General features: G+C 40.5%; 2 protein-coding genes and 1 long non-coding RNA gene across 10 annotated transcripts in view; 2 read left to right on the forward strand and 1 right to left on the reverse strand.

The window, feature by feature from the left end:
- Positions 1-20,518, forward strand: part of LOC306822718 (V-set domain containing T-cell activation inhibitor 1-like) — a 217,145-nt gene that overhangs the window by 147,736 nt on the left and 48,891 nt on the right. The window lies entirely within an intron of this gene.
- LOC306822751 lies at positions 89-3,133 on the forward strand. The gene is made up of 2 exons (XR_013778944.1): positions 89-422; positions 1,476-3,133. It is a non-coding gene; the product is annotated as an uncharacterized lncRNA (long non-coding RNA).
- On the reverse strand, positions 9,912-18,685 carry LOC306822724 (V-set domain-containing T-cell activation inhibitor 1-like). 5 transcript variants are annotated; one of them, XR_013778932.1, is made up of 7 exons: positions 18,563-18,685; positions 16,764-17,084; positions 15,785-15,820; positions 14,674-14,952; positions 14,445-14,546; positions 12,021-12,376; positions 9,912-11,488 (listed from the first exon to the last, which is right to left on the reverse strand). XR_013778932.1 is itself a non-coding variant. In XM_079341915.1 (7 exons), the coding sequence occupies exons 1-7, from the start codon at positions 18,618-18,620 to the stop codon at positions 11,308-11,310; spliced, it is 912 nt and encodes a 303-aa protein (XP_079198041.1). In that variant the 5' UTR covers positions 18,621-18,685; the 3' UTR covers positions 9,912-11,307. The 5 variants fall into 5 exon arrangements, 4 of the variants coding, with proteins under 4 accessions (XP_079198041.1, XP_079198039.1, XP_079198040.1 ...); XM_079341915.1 differs by having other exon boundaries at positions 9,912-11,363; positions 12,317-12,376; XM_079341916.1 differs by lacking the exon at positions 9,912-11,488 and having other exon boundaries at positions 11,980-12,026; positions 12,317-12,376.

The following is a 20,518-nucleotide window of genomic DNA, read 5'->3' on the forward strand; positions in this document are numbered from 1 at the left end:
GATCAACAGTGAGATGATTCTGATCATAAAGTGACTTTAGATGATCACACACACTTCCATCAATGTGCTCTCTCTTTATTTTTCTGCGTGTGAACAAAGTGATTCATGGTGATGTTTGTGTCTCAGGTCCAGTGGTGGTGACAGAAGACAGTGATGCTGTGTTACCATGGAGACCAAGCTGTTTGACTGGAAGAGAGACGGTCAGGAGGTGTTCTTTTACAACGGAGGAGATTATTACGGTCACGGCATTTCAGGTCAAGACAAACAGTTTGAAGGTGGAGTGTGACATTTGAAGGAGGAGCTGAAGAACGGTAACGCCTCCATAAAGATCAGGAAGACCAAGGTGGCCCACAGTGGAAACTACACCTGTATTGTTCCTGGTCTGCAGCCCAGACAGATGTTCCACATCAGGCTGGTTGTTGGTGAGTTTTCTGCTTCAGTCGGACGTGTTTGAAGAGTCCCAGGTGGATTTCAAAGAAACATGTGGCAGGTGTTCATCCCCACAGAGCTGCAGCCACATCTGGAGAGACACAGTTTGTATCATGTGATCCATCATGTGACTGTGCACGACCACAGTTCAGCTCCACACACATTATAAAGGCAGCACCTTTAGATTCTTCCTCCAGGAAGTGAACATGATCATTATTCATACAGTCCAAACTATTCAAGTCAGCAGATTTGATAGAATTCAAAACAGCACAAATCATGTAGCAAGTAAAAACAAAAAGCTACCTGGAAACATTCAGACGTTGTTCTCTGAGCGAGAAGAGAGATACGATGGAAGTGAACTTCCAAACACTCAGTGAACAGACAACCACTAAAAGCTTCAGTAGGTCAATAAGTGGAGTGAAGCTGTGGAACAGTCTGAGTGTGAAACTTCATGATGTCCAGACACGCTTTAAAAAAGTCCAAATAGGATTTTCACCAGGGATGAAGAAGGGCTTTGAAAATCAACAGGTGTTTACACAGATTATTGTTTATTTATTTATTTATTTGTTCTTCTCTAAATAACAATGTGTTCACATTTAATATTTATATATAGTTGTTTATGTTTCTTGTATATACTGTATGTTTGTAGGAATACATTACAACCATAGTGTAAACTTTATATTTCATATAAAAACATAGATTTGTTAAAAACTTAGATGAATAAATAAATGATGAATTAAGGGAGAAGAGGTGGATTAAATAAATTCAGACTTCTTCCCACTCCTTTTCAGACGTTTACAGTTATATAGAACGTAGTTTCACAGCTTTGGATCATCTCATTCATTGTTCATGTTACTTTATTTACATTTTACTTTCTTCTCTCTTTTTTATTTTGTTTTTATTTTTACATGTTGGAAATAAACTAAACTAAATCATCTGTCCCTCTAACATCTGATGTCTTTGTCCTTCCAGGTGCCGTCTTCACCTCTTGGTGTTTGATGCTTGTTCACAGTGTTTTATTCTTGTGTTTCCTCCACATTTTAAAGGCTTTTATTCTGAAAACACGAGGAGCTGATACGTGTTCTTTATATGACGGTAAAGCAAACACTCTGAGGTGTCATCAGGTGTGTCCGTGTTCATTAAGCTCATTAAAGAGTTGAACAGATGAAGAATTAAACAGACACTAATGAACATTTTCTTTGTTTTCTTTCATTTCATTTCATCTTCCAGATCCAGAAAACTCCGTCATCATTCTGTCCATCAGGCTGAAAGTCACATGACTTGTCCTTCCACTTGTCTTTAATGTGTGTGTGAAGTTTCATGTTGACACACTGAACAGGCTCAGAGAGATTTGACAAAGTGCAGTTCAGAGTTTGTCCAGCAGGTGTCCACAGAGCTCTCTAAAACTCCTCCAAAGTGACAGAAAGAAGTTAATTAAACTCTTTATGACGCTGACAAAATGTCCAAATGTCTTTTGTAAAGGAGTGAAAAAGCAGAGCATATTTCTACAAGAGACTCATTCATGTGAAGAGGATTCTACATTTTGGAAGAATCAGTGGGGAGACGACATGGTCTTTTCTCATGGCAGCAATCGATCCGGAGGTGTTGCTATATGTTTGAACAGGTTTCCTGGTCAGGTAGGAACATCGAGATGTGATACTAATGGTCACTGGATCGCACTATAGCTGTACATTCAGAAGGTTCACTGGCAATCTGGATCAATATTTATGGTTACAACAATGTTGCTCAAAACAAATATTAGAATCTCTTACAGAAATAATTGTTGAATATAAACAGAAGTGTGCCATAGGTTTGACTTTAATAGGTGGAGATTTTAATATGGTGCCAGATGAGTGGCTAGATAGATGTCCATCTAAGCATAATGATTACCACCACAACACTGTGATGAAGGATTTTATAGAAGCTCCTTAATGGATGTATGGAGAGAGAAAAACCCGTCTTCCAGACAATTCTCCTGGATTAAACCCAATGGAAGATTAACATCTAGAATTGATCTTTGGGTGACTCATGCAGAAACCTTGGGTTTAGTTTCCAATGTTTCAATATCAGCTGCTCCTTTAACTGATCACAGTGTGATCGATTTAACATTAAGGACACAAAATCACCCTAAAAATAGGAAAAGTTATTGGAACTTTAATGCAGAACTATTAAAGTCAGAAGAATATGTGGAGAAAGTTAAATCTTTATTAGTTGAAATTCTAAATAATTCAGAAATTAAAACTTACTGTAGAAAGTGGGAATATTTTAAATACAAGGTGAGAAGTTTATCTATTGAATTTAGTAAGTCCAGATGTAAACAACAAAGAGAGAAGGAACATAAGCTGGTTCATGATATCAACAGTTATTGGCAGAAGGTTGATTTGTCAGATGAAGAAACAGCTCAGATGTTGAGTCTGCAGGATAGTTTAGATGAGTTATTATAAAAGCACACGGTGCGAATGTTAGATCGAGAGCTAAGTGGACAGAACAAGGGGAAAAGAATACTTCTGATTTTTTTGGGCTTGAAAGAAGAAGACAGGAACGTAATAGTATCGATGTTTTAATGGTAAATAATAAAGAATGTTCTGATTCTAAAATCATTTCAGAGGAAATTCACCATTTTTATTCAAAACTATTCTCTTCATCTTATTTGGCTGGGGACTCTGTTTCTTTTCTTGAAAGTATTAAACTTCATATTCCTCAAGTTGATTTAGATTTGAAGGAAATCTGTGACTCAGAGACATCAAGGAATTAGAGACGTCTTTAAAACAAATATCAATAAACAAGGCTCCAGGCCAGGATGGACTCACTTCAAACTTTTAGACATTTTTCTGGGAGAATATTCGAGATTTACTTTTTAATGCTCTAAAAGAATGTGTGGAAAATAATGCTCTTATGTCTCCTATGAAACAAGGAGTCATCACCTTGTTACCTAAACCTGGTCAGGACAAAAGGCACATTGATCACTTGAGATCAATAACTTTATTGAATGTAGATTACAAATGATTCTCTCTTGTTCTTGCTCACAGATTGAAATTAGGGATGGATCAAATAATCAGTGAAACTCAGTCTGGATTTCTTAAAGACAGGTCTATACACAACAATATTAAGTTGGTTCTTGACCTTCTGGATTATAATTATTTGATTAATGACAAAGGTTTTGTTTTATTTGTAGATTTTTATAAAGCCTTTGATTCAGTCGAACATCCATTTATATTGAAAACTTGACAGTACTTTGGTTTTGGCTCCTGTTGTATCAAAGTTATCTCTCTGCTCTATAGTGAGATCAATAGTTCTGTCTCCCTCCCTCAAGGTGCCACTAAAAGATTTGAGGTCAGTCGAGGTATAAGACAAGGGTGCCCTTGTTCTCCCCTTTTATTTATCTTAGCTGCAGAACTGTTGGCTGTTTCTCTTAAATGCAGCCGTGACATAGAGCCCTTAAATGTGCTGGGTAGTAATGTGTCTGTTACTCAGCTGGCTGATGATACAACAATCTTTGTTAAAAGGTCCGAACAGATTCCTCTGATTCTCAAGAACATTAAGACATTTTCCAAAGCATCTGGACTTTACTTCAATTTAAAGAAATGTGAATTAGTCTCTATACATGATCACCCCATGGTAGACTTATATGAAATCCCAGTTAAAGAGAGAGTGAAATATTTAGGTGTGGTTATTTCAAAAGATATAAAAACTAGAGAAGAACACAATGTGGAGACAATTATAAAGAAAAGTAAAACTATTCTCAACTCCTGGTAGCAAAGAGACTTGTCAATCTTTGGACGGATTCTAATCACTAAAAGTGAAATACTCTCTGGGATAATGTACCCTGCCTTTTCTGTAGATATTTCTAATAACTCAATTAGATCAGTTAACCAGTCCATCTTTAACTTTATCTGGAGAAATAAACATCACTATATTAGAAATAGTGATGTGGTAAAATCTGTGTGATTGACTTTGAATCAATGAATGGTTTGATAAAGCTTAAATGGTTACAATAATTCATACGCAATAGCAAAACTTTCTGGTTTAATATTCCTTCTAAAATATTTGAAAAATGTGGTGGTATAGAATTTCTCTTGAGATGTGACTTTCTTGTATCTAAACTTCATCTTTTCATCAGCAAGTCCTCCTTTACTGGAAATTGGCCTATAAACACAATTTGACCCCACACAACTGGAGCTCAGCTTATGTTCAGACAGGAAGACTGGTGTTATTCTTTCATTCATTCTTAAACCACACCCCCTACTACCACCTGTATCTCTCTCTGGTAAGCAGGTGATCATGGGCGTGTGTCATCCTGGAATTAACCAACCAGACTCTGCCACGAACTTTCTCTACCAATCAATGGCTTGCTGTCAATAGTTTAAAAACTCTCTCTCTTCCAGTCATCCTGTAGCTGCAGGCATACGCCGCAACACGCTCTTCGTGCTGAATTTGCAGGCAGCGAGAGACGCTGCCTAAATCAGATTCAACTCAAAAGGAGAAAGTCATCTCCACTCGAATGACCTCAGCCCCACGGCCAATGAGAGGACACGCAGGAGCAGGAAGCAGGAAGCAACCTGATCATCCAAAATCTGTGAAGTTCTGTAATTACCTCAAAGCTGCATCATGTGTCTCACAGTCGCTTAAATGTCATTTCTCAGTGACAGAGTTCTCACTCAAAATACAGCCTGCTTCCCCCTGCTTCAATATACTTGCATATCTTTATTTATATTTACACTTTTATGCATAAATGCATATTTGTAAATAAATAGACATACTTACATATACATACAGACTAACAAAATACATATATACATACTTGTATACATTCATATACATACAGATATACGTACATGTATGTGTATAAGTACAGTTGAAACCAAATCAAATATAAAGATCTGTAAAATGTATATACATGTATATTTGAATGTGTATATATGCATTTGTATGTATATGTTTGCAGTATATACGTATATGCATGTATTTATATATGTAGGTAAATGTGTATCTTTGTATATATATGTATATATATGTATGTATGCATGTGTATTGATATATCTGTGTTTGTATGTATATATAGGAATGTCCATGTTAATGTATGTATGTGTATGATATACAAACATGTCTGTATTTATGCATGTATGCATATGTCTGCATATATTTATATATATGTATATATGAATGCATGTATGTGTATATGTACCTGTGTGTGTGTGTGTGTGTGTGTGTGTGTGTGTGTGTGTGTGTGTGTGTGTGTATATATATATATATATATATATATATACAGGTACATGTTTGGATTTGTCTGTGTGTATGTATATATGTAGAAATGTATGTATTTATGTATGTATCCATGCATGTGTATGTATGTATATTTGTGTATGTACACTCAACAAAAATATAAACGCAACACTTTTGTTTTTGCTCCCATTTGTCATGAGATGGACTCAAAGATCTAAAATTCATTCCAGATACACAATATTACCATTTCTCTCAAACATTGTTCATAAATCTGTCTAAATGTGTGATAGTGAGCACTTTTGCTTTGCTGAGACAATCCATCCCACCTCACAGGTGTGCCACATCAAGATGCTCATCAGACACCATGATTAGTGCATAGGTGTACCTTAGACTGTCCACAATAAAAGGCCACCCTGAAATGTGCAGTTTTTGCTTTATTGAGGGTCTGGGGACTCAGAACCAGTCAGTATCTGGTGTGACCACCATTTGCCTCATGCAGTGCAACACATCTTCTTCGCATAGAGTTTATCAGATTGTCAATTGTGGCCTGTGGAATGTTGGTCCACTCCTCTTCAATGGCTGTGCGAAGTTGCTGGATATTAGTGGGAACTGGTACGCGCTGTCGTATACGCCGGTCAAGCACATCCCAAACATGCTCAATGGGTGACATGTCCGGTAAGTATGCTGGCCATGCAAGAACTGGGACATTTTCAGCTTCCAAGAATTGTGTACAGATCCTTGCAACATGGGGCCGTGCATTATCTTGCTGAAACATGAGGTGATGTTCATGGATGTATGGCACAACAATGGGCCTCAGGATCTCATCACGGTATCTCTGTGCATTCAAAATGCCATCAATAAAATGCACCTGTGTTCTTCGTCCATAACAGATGCCTGCCCATACCATAACCCCACCACCACCATGGGCCACTCGATCCACAACATTGACATCAGCAAAGCGCTCACCCACACGACGCCACACACGCTGTCTGCCATCTGCCCTGAACAATGTAAACCGAGATTCATCCGTGAAGAGAACACCTCTCCAACGTGCCAGACGCCATCGAATGTGAGCATTTGCCCACTCAAGTCTGTTACGGCGACGATCTGGAGTCAGGTTAAGACCCCGATGAGGACGACGAGCATGCAGTTGAGCTTCCCTGAGACGGTTTCTGACAGTTTGTGCAGAAATTCTTTGGTTATGCAAACCAATTGTTTCAGCAGCTGTCTGAGTAGCTGGTCTCAGACGATCTTGGAGGTGAACCTGCTGGATGTGGAGGTCCTGGGCTGGTGTGGTTACACGTGGTCTGCGGTTGTGAGGCCGGTTGGATGTACTGCCATATTCTCTGAAACGCCTTTGGAGACGGCTTATGGTGGAGAAATGAACATTCAATGCCCGAGCAACAGATCTGGTTGACATTCCTGCTGTCAGCATGCCAATTGCACGCTCCCTCAATGCTTGCGCCATCTGTGGCATTTTGCTGTGAGACAAAACTGCACATTTCAGAGTGGCCTTTTATTGTGGACAGTCTAAGGTACACCTATGCACTAATCATGGTGTCTGATGAGCATCTTGATGTGGCACACCTGTGAGGTGGGATGGATTGTCTCAGCAAAGCAAAAGTGCTCACTATCACACATTTAGACAGATTTATGAACAATGTTTGAGAGAAATGGTAATATTGTGTATCTGGAATGAATTTTAGATCTTTGAGTCCATCTCATGACAAATGGGAGCAAAAACAAAAGTGTTGCGTTTATATTTTTGTTGAGTATATGTACACTGCTCAAAACAATAAATTCATTCCAAGTCAATCACACTTATGTGAAATCAAACTGTCCACTTAGGAAGTAACACTGATTGACAGTCAGTGTCACATGCTGTTGTGCAAACAGAATAGACAACAGGTGGAAATTATAGGTAATTAGCAATAAAGGAGTGGTTCTGCAGGTGGTGACCCCAGACCACTTCTCAGTTCTGATGCTTCTTACTGATGTTTTGGTCACTTTTGAATGCTAGCGGTGCTTTCCCTCTCGTGTTAGCATGAGACCGAGTCTTCAACCGAAACAAGTGGCTCAGATAGTGCAGCTCATCCAGGATGCGAGCAGTGGCAGGAAGGTTTGTTGTGTCTGTCAGCATAGTGTCCAGAGCATGGAGGTGCTACCAGGAGACAGGCCAGTACATCAGCAGACGTGGAGGAGGCCGTAGGAGGGCAACAACCCAGCAGCTACCTCCGTATTTGTGCGTGGAGGAACAGGAGGAGCACTGCCTGAGCCTGCAAAATGACCTCCAGCAGGCCCCCCATGTGTCTGCTCAAACGGTCAGAAACAGACTCCATGAGGGTGGTGTGAGGGTCCACAGGTGGAGGTTGTGCTTACAGCCTGGAGACACCGTGGAAAATTCAGCTGCCTGCAACATCCTCCAGATTGACCGGTTTGACAGTGGGTCAGTAATGGTGTGGGGTGGCTTTTCATTGGGGGGCTGCACAGCCCTCCATGTGCTCGCTAGAGGTAGCCTGACTGCCATCACATGAGATCCTTAGAGCCCTTGTGAGACCATAAGCTGGTGTGGTTGTTCCTGGGTTCCTCCTAATGCTAGGCCTTGTTGTTTCTCCATCTTTAAAGATGATGATGTGCAGTTGATGAAGAAACATCCACTGACACTGACTTGCTTGTAATATAAGAAGTTTATTTACAAAGACAAGAAAAGCATCAGTCCAGTAGGCAAGTTTGAGTGTGTGTCATTAAAACGATCCCGACCCGAAACATTACAACTCTCCACTCCACATGTTTATAGAAGTATTGAAATGAATTGTTGTGTGAACATCTATCTGACACTTGGATCGTTAATAAAAAGATTGGATCATAAAAAGGCTCAAACTGCTGCATAACAGCTGATCAGAATGCAGGAAAATGAATGTTAGGTGTCCAAAATGTTCTGTGGGAGACAAATCTGTAACCTGTTTGTGAAAAATATGAAACTGCTGCCCCATGTTGGAGGGGCTCCCCAAACGCCACCAGGTGTTTCACTCACTGTTTATATGTATAGCACGTATGCATAAATGCATATATGTATGTACATATGCATATGTAAGTATATACAGCTATGTATGCTACATCGATATGCATGCATCTATGTGTGCATGTTTGTTTGTCCTAACATCATGACATTTTATTCTTTTGCTGTCCTCTGTATCTAACTTTGTATTTTAACTGTGTACTAACGTCCATCCATTCTCTGCCACTTATCCGGGGCCGGGTCGCGGGGGCAGCAGTCTAAGCAGAGACACCCAGACTTCCCTCACCCCAGACACCTCCTCCAGCTCTTCCGGTGGGACCCCGAGGCGTTCCCAAGCCAGCCGAGAGACATAGTCTCTCCAGCGTGTCCTGGGTCTACCCCGAGGCCTCCTCCCGGTGGGACATGCCCGGAACACCTCCCTAGGGAGGCGTCCAGGGGGCATCCGGACCAGATGCCCGAACCACCTCAACTGACTCCTCTCGATGTGGAGGAGTAGCGGCTCTACTCCGAGCTCCTCCCTGGTGACCGAGCTCCTCACCCTATCTCTAAGGGTGCGCCCAGCCACCCTACGGAGGAAGCCCATTTCGGCCGCTTGTATCCGAGATCTCGTTCTTTCGGTCCTGATTCAGAGCTCATGACCATAGGTGAGGGTAGGAACGAAGATCGACCGGTAAATCGAGAGCTTCGCCTTTCGGCTTAGCTCCTTCTTCACCACGACGGACCGATACAGCGACCGCATGACTGCAGACGCCGCACCGATCCGTCTGTCGATCTCACGCTCCGTCCTCCCCCCACTCGTGAACAAGACCCCGAGATACTTAAACTCCTCCACCTGGGGCAAGGACTCCCCACCGACCCGGAGGGGGCGATGCTGTTCTGACATCTTGACATTTCAGTCTTTTGTTGACTCTGTATGTTGGTCAGATTTTTTAGTAGAGCTGCACTGTCGTCTATTTACTGCTCTCTGTGCACTTGAATTGCTCCCCGGGATAAATAAAGTTTTTGAATTTGAATATATCTCATTGTATGTTTATGTATGTATATATACTCACACATACATGTATATGTAATCTAATGTTAGAAATGTTTGTCTTAAACCTGAGGAGACGAAGTTTGAAACTACAGAAGCCCAAAGAGGACTTTAGGAAACGTCCACAGGTTGATTTGACTCCTGTGATGGAGGGAACAGTCCCTCTTATTGTCTGATCTTATCTTTGGATAACAAAGCTTCTCAGACACATTCAATGATATATGATATTTATTGACATATTCATAAAACACTGTTCACTCTTTCCAACAAAAATAAACAAAACTGGCAAAGAAAACTTAAGTTACATAAATTAAACATGTTCACTGACATAACGCAGAAAAACAAACGAACAGAAAAGAAGCTTCAGAGTTACAGTGCAGAAAGTTTCTTTGAACACAGTGAAGACTAATAATACTCTGAGTCTTCTGACAAGTGTTTTTACACCGTCGATTCACATCCATTTTATTTACGCCCATTTCACACTGATGGCGGGCAGTAACTATTTCCATTCACACACATTCATGACGCCCCTGACACAGCAGGGGGAACAATGTGGGGTCAAGTGTCTTGCCCAAGGACACATCGGACATGTTGCTCGCAGGAGCTGGTAGATCGAACCCTCGACCTCCCGATTGAGGGACGACGACTCTACCAACTGAGCCACAGCCGCCCGGGTGAAGTTCGTACTCTTTTAAACAGTACCAACATTTTAACCGGTTCAGAGCAAATGCAGAGCACTCTGTTTCTATGACAACAACAACAGCCGCTCTTCACTCCTGGCAGCGGCCACGGCTCCCTCATTCCCTTCATATATCTGTAGAACTTCACTCAGAGAGGAGCTGCTGCACAATGTGTCTCTCCCTGCACACTGTGTGTCAGAATAATCTCAAGAATATCTGTGCAGACTACAAACATTTGCATAAAGTATTCACAGCAGTAATGAACTACAGCAGTAAAAACAAGCTAACAGTGAATGGAGTCAGCTGACCGAACAGGAAGTGAAGTGACTTCCCTCCACCTCACATTCAGACGGACTTCAAGCTAAATGCACCGGCATCTAATCCGGATATAGAAAACTAAACTTTGGTCTTTAGGTGTTGGACAGGATTCAGCTTCTACCACATCTGGCTCTATTAAAAACTACACACACACACACACACAAGAACAGCTGATATGTGCACATCCTGATAGTTTGAGTTAACAGGCACCTGATTGTTTTTGGTTGAAGGTCCTGAGCTTCTGTAACATGATCCTCCTGCAGTCTATGACAGCAAACAAACTCAGTGAAATACATGATGAGATGTTAAAACAGGTCAGGTCTCTCCACCTGGTCTCACTGATAATCAATAAATGCTGCCTCACTGATTTGGTTTGTTCATATAAAACATCTTTAACAAATAAAGAACCTCTTTAAAAGTTTATAACATTTGTACAACACTAGATAAAATCAGAATTCATGTTTATCCTATAAAAGTAAAAACGTTTTTAAACACTTGATATTATGAAAAGGCAGATGATGATTGGTCAGCATTTAAGAAGCAGAACATGTTGATGTTGTTCAGCTGTAACATGTTGAAATGTGTGTGTGCATTAAACTGAACTTCAGTTAGTTTGTGGAGCCGTTGGATGATTTGAGAGGGAGTCCTGGATCGTAATGTGAACCTGCAGCAAACACAAGAAACAGAAACAGTCAGAGGATTATCTTCCACATGAAGCAGAGAGAGTTTTTATAATGGACTATATAGAGCACTCACTGATTCCCCACATGGGGAGTTTAATATAGAGCACTCACTGATTCCTCACATGGGGAGTTTAATATAGAGCACTCACTGATTCCTCACATGGGGAGTTTAATATCGAGCACTCTCTGATTCCTCACATGGGGAGTTTAATATCGAGCACTCACTGATTCCTCACATGGGGAGTTTAATATAGAGCACTCACTGATTCCTCACATGGGGAGTTTAATATAGAGCACTCACTGATTCCTCACATGGGGAGTTTAATATCGAGCACTCTCTGATTCCTCACATGGGGAGTTTAATATCAAGCACTCTCTGATTCCTCACATAGGGAGTTTAATATCGTGCACTCTCTGATTCCTCACATGGGGAGTTTAATATAGAGCACTCACTGATTCCTCACATAGGGAGTTTAATATCGTGCACTCTCTGATTCCTCACATGGGGAGTTTAATATCGTGCACTCACTGATTCCTCACATGGGGAGTTTAATATCGTGCACTCACTGATTCCTCACATAGGGAGTTTAATATCGTGCACTCTCTGATTCCTCACATGGGGAGTTTAATATCGTGACACAAAACTAATATAATGTGACAGAAGACATGAAAGCAGAACATGAAATGAAGGAGTCAGATATTGGAGTTAAAGTATTCAGATGTATCAAGCAGTGATTTTATCAGCCTTCATGTGAACTTTCACTGTCTCAGTTGATCTGTGATCAGTTTCCAGGTCGAGCTGCTGCTGATGTGAGGAAACACTGCCTCTACATCGTCTTCATCTTGGTCACATCAATCACATCTCTTGTTTTGTGTGAGCTGATCAAAGCCTTCAAGTTGTTCTTACAGATAATGTGAAGAAAAGAGGACTCACCAGGATCCATCTGGATGTCTTCTTGATGTTGAGGCTGCGGCCGACGTAAGAAGTCAAAGACTGTAAAACATGGAGACAAAGCAGGAAACAGGAGTTATAACAGTCACATCTGTGTCGATCTGATCTGATGATAGAAGAACCATCAAAGTCTTCATTTGGACATGCACACAGGAGTCTGCTTCACTTCTTCATGTTTCATGGTTTCATGGTTCACTCTGAGTTTGTAGCATCTGTTCATGTTGCTAACGCTGCCATGTGTCTTTCATGGTAACTCAAAGAAAGCTCTGAAGATGTGAACCAGCTTGTTCAGAGTGATCTCCTTTGTCAGTGAAGAAAGAGAACCAGGAGACACTCAGGATACGTTGAACTGGCTTCATCATGTTAGGGTGCACTAAGGCTGAAACATTTTAGGAAAAGATTGAATTGCGACTTATCTGGGAGAAATTGCGATTTCGATTTTTATCACGATTTTCTTCAAATCAAGCTTGTGTAATGTTCTCATTGTACAGTAACATTTATAAACATGACAGGAAATGACATCATACCAGTTAAAACTTTAAATGCCAGAACTTTAAATTAATAGAATAAAAACTAAAGTTAAGAATTGATTTCAGATTTATTTATTAAGAAGTAACACACAGACGGTGTGATGTTCTTGTTTTTAGAGTCAGTTTGACAGAAATCTGGTCAGAAGTGTTGATATATATTTTGGGCCTTTGGGGTTGCCGTAGGTGACTTAGTTCACAGAAGTTTACAACAAGAGAAGCCAACAATGTCTCCATATTTTCTTTTAGCCATACGGCTGAAACATTTGTCTGTGAGCGTCATTTCATGTTCGGGTCTTGCATTGTTTCTTTAGAGTATGTTTAATAAAGTTACAACGTGAAATAACAATTGACACATTCGCGATGCTAACCACTAGCATTCCTATTCAAATTCTCATAGTCGTTAGCATCAAGCTAGCGGACTTTTTTTTTCTTCCGCATATTATGAGATGAATAACTTCTGTTTTGATGTCTGTTTAGTTTTACAGTGCTTCCTTTATGAAAGACTGGATAAAGAAACTTCAGCTTGTTTATTGGAGGAAAACTGTGAGCTATCTGTCGAGCTGTGTATCAGGCTAAAGAAGTCACACACACACACGCAGGGACAGAATAGACGGGGTGTGTTAATTAGTTCACAACAGCTCCTGGGTCAGTAGGGAGAAGCACTGCCAAAAACCGCGGCTTTGGCGATCACGTGATCGCGTTTTCTGAAGTCGCAATTTCAATCAGAAAACGATAAATCGTTCAGCCTTAGGGTGCACTCACACCGGCCCAGCTGTGCTTGCCCCCCTCTCACTGGACTGGACTCCAGGACGAACCAGGTCTGAGCATCGCTACGTCTTCTACTTAACGTGGTAATATACATGCATGGCTTTATGTTAACATGATGTGAGCTGAGTTTATGAGGCAGGCGCACCTGAAACAAGGGACGAGTACAAAGTACAGAGTATAGACTGGTATAGTTTTGAGTCCTAAAACCAGTTAAACCAGTTAGCATGTTAGCTCCATGGGTTCCTAACTCTAAAAGTAAATGTGTATTTTGAATGGGTTTGTGGTTAACATAAGCTTTAGAGATGTTGACGTTTTGTTAGACGAGATAAACTACGTTAGCTCAGACCCCACTTGTGTTCTTACGCAAACTTTGAACGGCGGTTGCTAACGAGGAGCTAACTGAAGCTAGTGGTTGTCATGGAGACATTAAACGCCATCACGCCGGGAACTCTCTCCCTAATCCTCCTTACAGCCTCCCAGTGGCCTCACTCTTCACTAAGATGTTTGTGTCATTGTTGGTCATTTTATTTGAATCAGATTTGTGTTCCTTATGATAGCTACAGGATTCTTCTAAATGGCTGCACCATCAACCAGGAGAAGACTTCATCAGGTGGACACCAATTTTCATTGGATGTTTCGACTATGAACCACAACATCTTCAAGTTAACAGGTCTGCAGTGATAACCAATCACTGCCCATCTTCACTCTGAAGGAGTCTCTACATTTAGACATGTTTGTGTTGGATGAGTCTACAGCCTGTTATGTTGAGTCAGATTACAGCTGTGTTAATATGAAACGTTTTCTAAACCTACCTTTGTTACGGAGGGAGGGGATGCTCAAAGTTAGAACTACAGCCATGATTACAGCTCCAACAGTCAGAACAGCTCCAACAGTTTCATGCCATCCATTGTTCTCTGAAACACAAAAACAGTGTAATGTCACACTCACTGTGATACTGTTTTATGTGCAGCTCATTGGTCAGACTACAACAACAACACAACATATGAACCAAAAACAAAACACTGAAAAACAAACTCTCACCACTGATGTAGACAAACATCTGAGAAGTGACCTCATGGAGGATTTTCTCCTGTTTGAGCACACAGCTGTAGGTGTCGCTCTTGGTCACATTAGCTTGAATGGTGAGGTCGTATTTTCCTCCTGTGATGGGTCGCTGTGTCTCTACAGCATGAAGGATGTTTCCAGAACTGTTCCTCAACTCCAGTTTAGGTTCAGGAGAAGCTCCTTTAACTTTACACTGCAGGAGCGCCCGGTCCTCAGTTTGAGGGAGTATGTTCATGTACGGCTCTGGAGACGCAGCTGTGAACAGAAGACATAAATAAAGATGTTTTAATATAATAAGACATGTCACTGAGTTGGTTTGTCCTGTTACTCAACATGTGGTTCTGTTTAACTCAGACAAACACGAAAACTCACTGACTGATATTCCAACAGAGTGAGAGAGTAACACATGACCACTGAGAGCTGAATGTAAAGACTATCATGACCTAAATGTTTGGACTCCATAACAAGCTTTAATTATTGTTAGTAGTTCAGATGTAGAACACTTCACACTGTGCTGAAGGAGAAACAACACGTTTCTTCACTTCTCACTGCATCTCGTCCAAAACAGTTCATCTTTACATTCAAACGTTTTCTCCCTGTGAGTCATGATGTCACTGATTTCTACATCCACAGTGTGTGAGCTACATCTCCCTCAGAGGCTGTTCAATATCTACATCTTTATAAAGTTCCTCTGGAGACAGATGGAAGAGCAGTAAAACAGTGAGTAGAAGCTGCTGAATCATATCTGATGGATCAGAGGAGACTTTGTGTGTTTGTGTCCAAACTGATGTTGGTAGATGTAGAAATCAGTCTGTGGAGCTCAAATCCTTCTTCTGTAGAGTTCAGACTTTAAGGCTTCAGACACAAAAACCAGAATCTGAATTGTTTCTGTCTGTTTCCTTCTTATGTTTTGTTTTATGTTTTTATCTGCACTGGATCAATTGTATTGTGTGTAAAATGCTATATAAATAAAGTTGAGTGAGTTAAAGATGTCAGTGTGTGTGAGTGATGCTCCAGATAAATAGAAACCCTGAAGGAGAGAGACTTGTAGCTTACACACTGCAGACACAGTGACATCAGGACTCACTTGGGTTTTCTCCTGAGCGGTCTTTAAGGACGGGTTCTGCAGGACAAAGAAGAAACGTTTTATCCACAGAGCAGCAGAGACACAAACAACGTACACCAAGTGATCCAACTCTACATGTGAAGAAATGTAGAAACTACTTTGTGCTTTTAGTGTCAGACTGAATCCATCACCTGCTCCAACACAGTGACCTCCTGAACTTTGGATGTTGCCTAGCAACGTCCTTCTGATAAAAAGCCACCACAGAGACACGAGACACTACTGCTTTAAAAGAAAGAAGCAGCTCATCATGTGTGTGATGTGTCTCCTCTCAGTGTGTTAGCAGGAACACATGCAGGTCAGAAACACAGCAGGAAGCACAAACAGGAAACTTACGAGTCGTTGACTTGAGCAGCGTAAAGAGAGATCAAGGAAAGAGAAGAAGAAGAAATCGTGTCAGGTTTGAAGCAGGTAAGCTCATTAGTGTCATCAGCTCGTCTCAGTTTGTCCTTTAATCATCACTGAATTCAAAGTGTGTAAAAATTAACCAATCTGATTAATTGATAACTCGATCTTTTATTGACTTCAGTCTGTGAAGTGAGTCAGCCTTCATTTGGGACAGACGTCAATACAAGACGCAAAGATGGGACAGACTCTGAAATTTACACAGGAGAGAATATTTAAATGTAGAGAGAGAGAGAGAGAGAGAGAGAGAGACAGAGAGAGAGACAGAGAGAGAGAGAGAGACAGAGAGAGAGAGACAGACAGAGGGAGAGAGAGAGAGAGAGAGAGACAGAGGGAGAGAGAGAGAGAGAGAGAGAGAGAGAGAGAGAGAGATCCAATACAGTTTTTCCTGTTTAGGGTCGTAAGCAGCTGGAGCCAATCCCCAGCTGTCATTGGGTGAGAGGCGGGGTTACACTCTGGACTGGTCATCAGCAAATCACAGCGCTGACACATCGATACAGACAAACAGCCACACTCACTGTTTAGTCAAAGTACTCACCAACAACCAGCTCAATGATGAACTGCTGAGGAGGCTTCAGACGAGGAAGAATACAGGTGTAGTTTCCACTGTCGGCCATCTTTGTCTTCCTGATCTTTATGGAGGCGTTACCGTTCTTCAGCTCCTCGTTAAAATGTGACACTCGACCTTCAAACTGTTTGTCTTGACCTGAAATGCCGTGACCGTAATAATCTCCTCCGTTGTACCTGAACACATCCTGACCGTCTTTCTTCCAGTGAAAGACCGAGGTCCCGATGTCCTCCTTGGTGCTGAGGGAACACAGTAACACAGCATCACTGTCTTCTGTCACCGTCACTTGAACTGAAACACAAACATGAGAAAAATAAAGAGAGAACACATTGATGGAAGCAGCCTGGGGTCACTATAAAACATCTACTATATAACACACCTTTTAATGTTTATTTTTCTGTTTCCAACAAATAATAAATCAGTTCTTTTTAAATGTTTAAAGTTGTTTATATCTGACAGATATTTTTACTGTAACCTGCATCCCTTCAGTTACATTTTAACCATGAGAAAGACAGCATGTTTATATCACAGTAACATTATATACTATATGCATACATGAGAATATTGTAAAAATCTGGGAACACATTCCTTATCAATAGATTTATTCACAAATGTGTTCATAAAGGAGTCTAATAACACTTCTAAAAACATTTCAATCCCACTCCAGTACCTGGAATAGGACTTTATTGGTCCTACTGTTTATACTAATTGGTGAAAAATGGAAAATATTAACCTCAGCTTTAGGTAGCTAGTGAAGGGTCAAACTAAGTAAAAGAAAGATCAGCTGACTGAGGCTTCTCTCAAAACTCACAGGAGTCGCAGGTTCCAGTTATAATGGTTTAATAAAAAATCTTGAAAGGGTGTACATACACAGGAATGTGTAACATCTCTTGGCTGTGTATGTTTATGAGTGTGTGTGTGTGTGTGTGTGTGAGTGTGTGTGTGTGTGTGTGGTTTCTGAAAGGAAATAAACAAGAGAAATATACAAAGTGTTAAGCTAACAAATTCCTTTCAGTATAAGAAACTAAATGACATTATATTCCAACATAACATGCTTAAGATAACAAATAATGATCATAAAGATCCATATAAACATCAAACATCAAGTTTCGATGATTTAGCATTGATTTACTTTTAAATATACTCACATTCAGTGGACGCACACAAAACGTGAAAAAGAACAAAGTAGCACCCTTTCTGTTACGTTGTCATCCTTGAAACTAAACTTCAAACTCTCCGGTCTCACTGACAGACACTCCGGAGCCGGAACCTACCACTGCTGGAGAGGAGGTTGGGAACAGTCCAACTTGAGCTGGCCTTTTTAACACTAAGAGTTCTTCTTTAGGAGTCTGAATCCACTGCAAACACTTGTTTTGCGATGGATGCTAGGTGATGCTAAGTGATGCTAGGTGATGCTAAGTGATGCTAGGTGATGCTAAGTGCCTAAAGCTCTACTTTAAATGATAAAGTAAAGAGTACCAGTAACCACGAAGGACGGGGCTCGACAAATGGTCAATATTATACTGGTCTGGACTTCATACCTTTAGTTTGTCCAGGTGTTATCAAGCGGGTGTCTCCTGCTCAACAAGCTATGCTAACACTGCTATGCTAACACTGCTAGCCCTCAGGTAGTGAGTACAAACTAGCATCACCTGCTAGGTGGTACTACGAGCCTTGAGCTCTATTTTAAACGATGTAGTAAAGAGGAACAGTAACCCAGGAGGAGGACGGGGCTCGACACAGGGTTAATATAATTCTGGATGTCTTACCTTGAGTTTTTCCAGATGTTATCCAGTATAAGAGGATGACATACACAACCTTCTTCATGTTAGCGGTTAACAGTGAAGTTCGTTGAATAGATTTTTGTCTTCAGATGCTAAAGCTAACTTCACACAAATATTTAAATTCTGTCTGTAAATCTATTTAATGTTTCCACACGGAAGAACTCTTCACTTTTCTTCTTTAGTTGTGTTCGTGCGCACGTGAACAAAACAACTGAGGAGAAAAATGTATGAACTTCCTGGCGGATCTTCTTCTTTTAGTTTAATGGCGGATTACAAACATATCTTAAAGGTGTATACCACCACCTACTGTACCGGAGTATGTAGCTTGAGTTTATACTTCTCTATTTAATATCAAGTAAATGAAATAAAAATAACATTAATAAATAAGTAATGACCTACATCCGATTATATATATCTCTATATCTTTCAAAAATGGTATCACAGCTTTCTGTGTTTTCTTGATTCCTTCTCCTGTAGTTTCAAGTAATCCTTCAATACTCCATTTCCTTCCTACCTCTCTTATCTTGTGATTTAGTCTGATCCTTCTATATTTTTTGCAATGGAACTGTAACGGGTGTGTTTCTGTCCTGCTGAAGTTCTAAACCTCTCTGGATGCACATCCGTTACTGGTCGTGATATCTGCGTTGTGTTCTGTTGTGATGTTGATGGAAGATGGAGGACTCGGACCACCATTTTCTGGCGATTTCTCATTTAATAAGAACTGAGCTGGCTGCAGCATCTGCACAAATCAAAAGACATTTCTGTGACATGCGGTTCTTTCTCACACAGGTCTCCAGTCCCCTGTTAACAGAACACACGGGAAACCCCGTAGCACTTAGCAACCCGTGTCCGCTAATAAACTTCTAAAAGCTCAATGACAAAGTTTATATTCGGAACGCAACTTGTCCTACATGCTCCGAAAGGCAACGAGTGAACCATAATTGCAACTACTGCATTTTATATTGTTGTAAAAAGAAACAGTGCTAAACCGTGAATAGAGCAAAGTAGCCTTACCTTCCCCCAGCGAGCGTATGACGTGTGTTGTGTAGTGATGGGACAAATGAACTGAGGCATTGAGTCTTGTCTCGAGTAAAAGTGGGCGTGTCAAATGAAGCCGCGCTTCGAGGCCTGTATCGCTTCCGGAAAATGACGTAACCGATGACAAACGAGGCCTCGGTTTGGACAGATCACGTGATTGGTTCGTTGACCGTATCACTTCCCCATAAAACGTTTCAAACCTCACGGCACACTGCAGTATTATTTCTCTTCATTTCAAGCCTGGTAACGGAAGAAATCATTCGAACAAATATTGGAAATTTAACTCCAGTCTACTAAAAAACAGAGATTACTGCCAAAAAATTAAGTCACTAATTATTGAGATTATGAATTTGGATGAACTGACAACGTCTGTGAAGAAATGGGAGTTCCTTAAATACAAAATACGTCAATTTACTATATCTTTCAGTAAAAAACTTAAAAGAGAATTTGAAGAAAAAGAATTGAACATTATCAGAGACCTAAATGTCAACTGCAATAAGCCTAACCCTACTGATTATGACAAACAAACAATACTGAATCTGCAATCCAAATTAGATGAAATTTATACTCAAAGAGCACAGGGGGCTTTTATCAGATCACGGGCTAAATGGATAGAAGAGGGAGAGAAAAATTCTGCATATTTTTGTGGTCTTGAAAAAAGAAGGCAAGAAAGAAATAATATAAAATCCTTAATGATCAATGACATCGAGGTCAATGACGAAAAAATAATCTCGTCCGAAATCTTTAAATTTTATAGCCATCTATACAGCTCCAAATTCTCAAAAGAAGCCTGTGAGGAATTTTTTAAAGGTATTTCTAAATATATTCCAAAGGTAGATGATAAGTGTAAACAAACATGTGAAAGCCCAATCACAGTTGAAGAGCTTGATGCAGTAATTGGTC

The sequence above is a fragment of the Symphodus melops genome (genome assembly GCF_947650265.1).
Source record: "Symphodus melops genome assembly, chromosome: 4".
In the NCBI taxonomy this organism is placed as follows: Eukaryota; Metazoa; Chordata; class Actinopteri; order Labriformes; family Labridae; genus Symphodus; species Symphodus melops.

Coding starts and splice junctions, on each gene's coding strand:
- LOC306822724 (XM_079341913.1), bottom strand. CDS start 18,620: ATGAAGAAGGTTGTGTATGTCATCCTCTTATACTGGATAACATCTGGA. Junction 14,953..15,784: donor CCGCTCAGGAGAAAACCCAA/GTGAGTCCTGAT, acceptor TTCTGTTCACAG/CTGCGTCTCCAGAGCCGTAC. Junction 12,377..14,444: donor CCCCTCCCTCCGTAACAAAG/GTAGGTTTAGAA, acceptor CATGTTTTACAG/TCTTTGACTTCTTACGTCGG.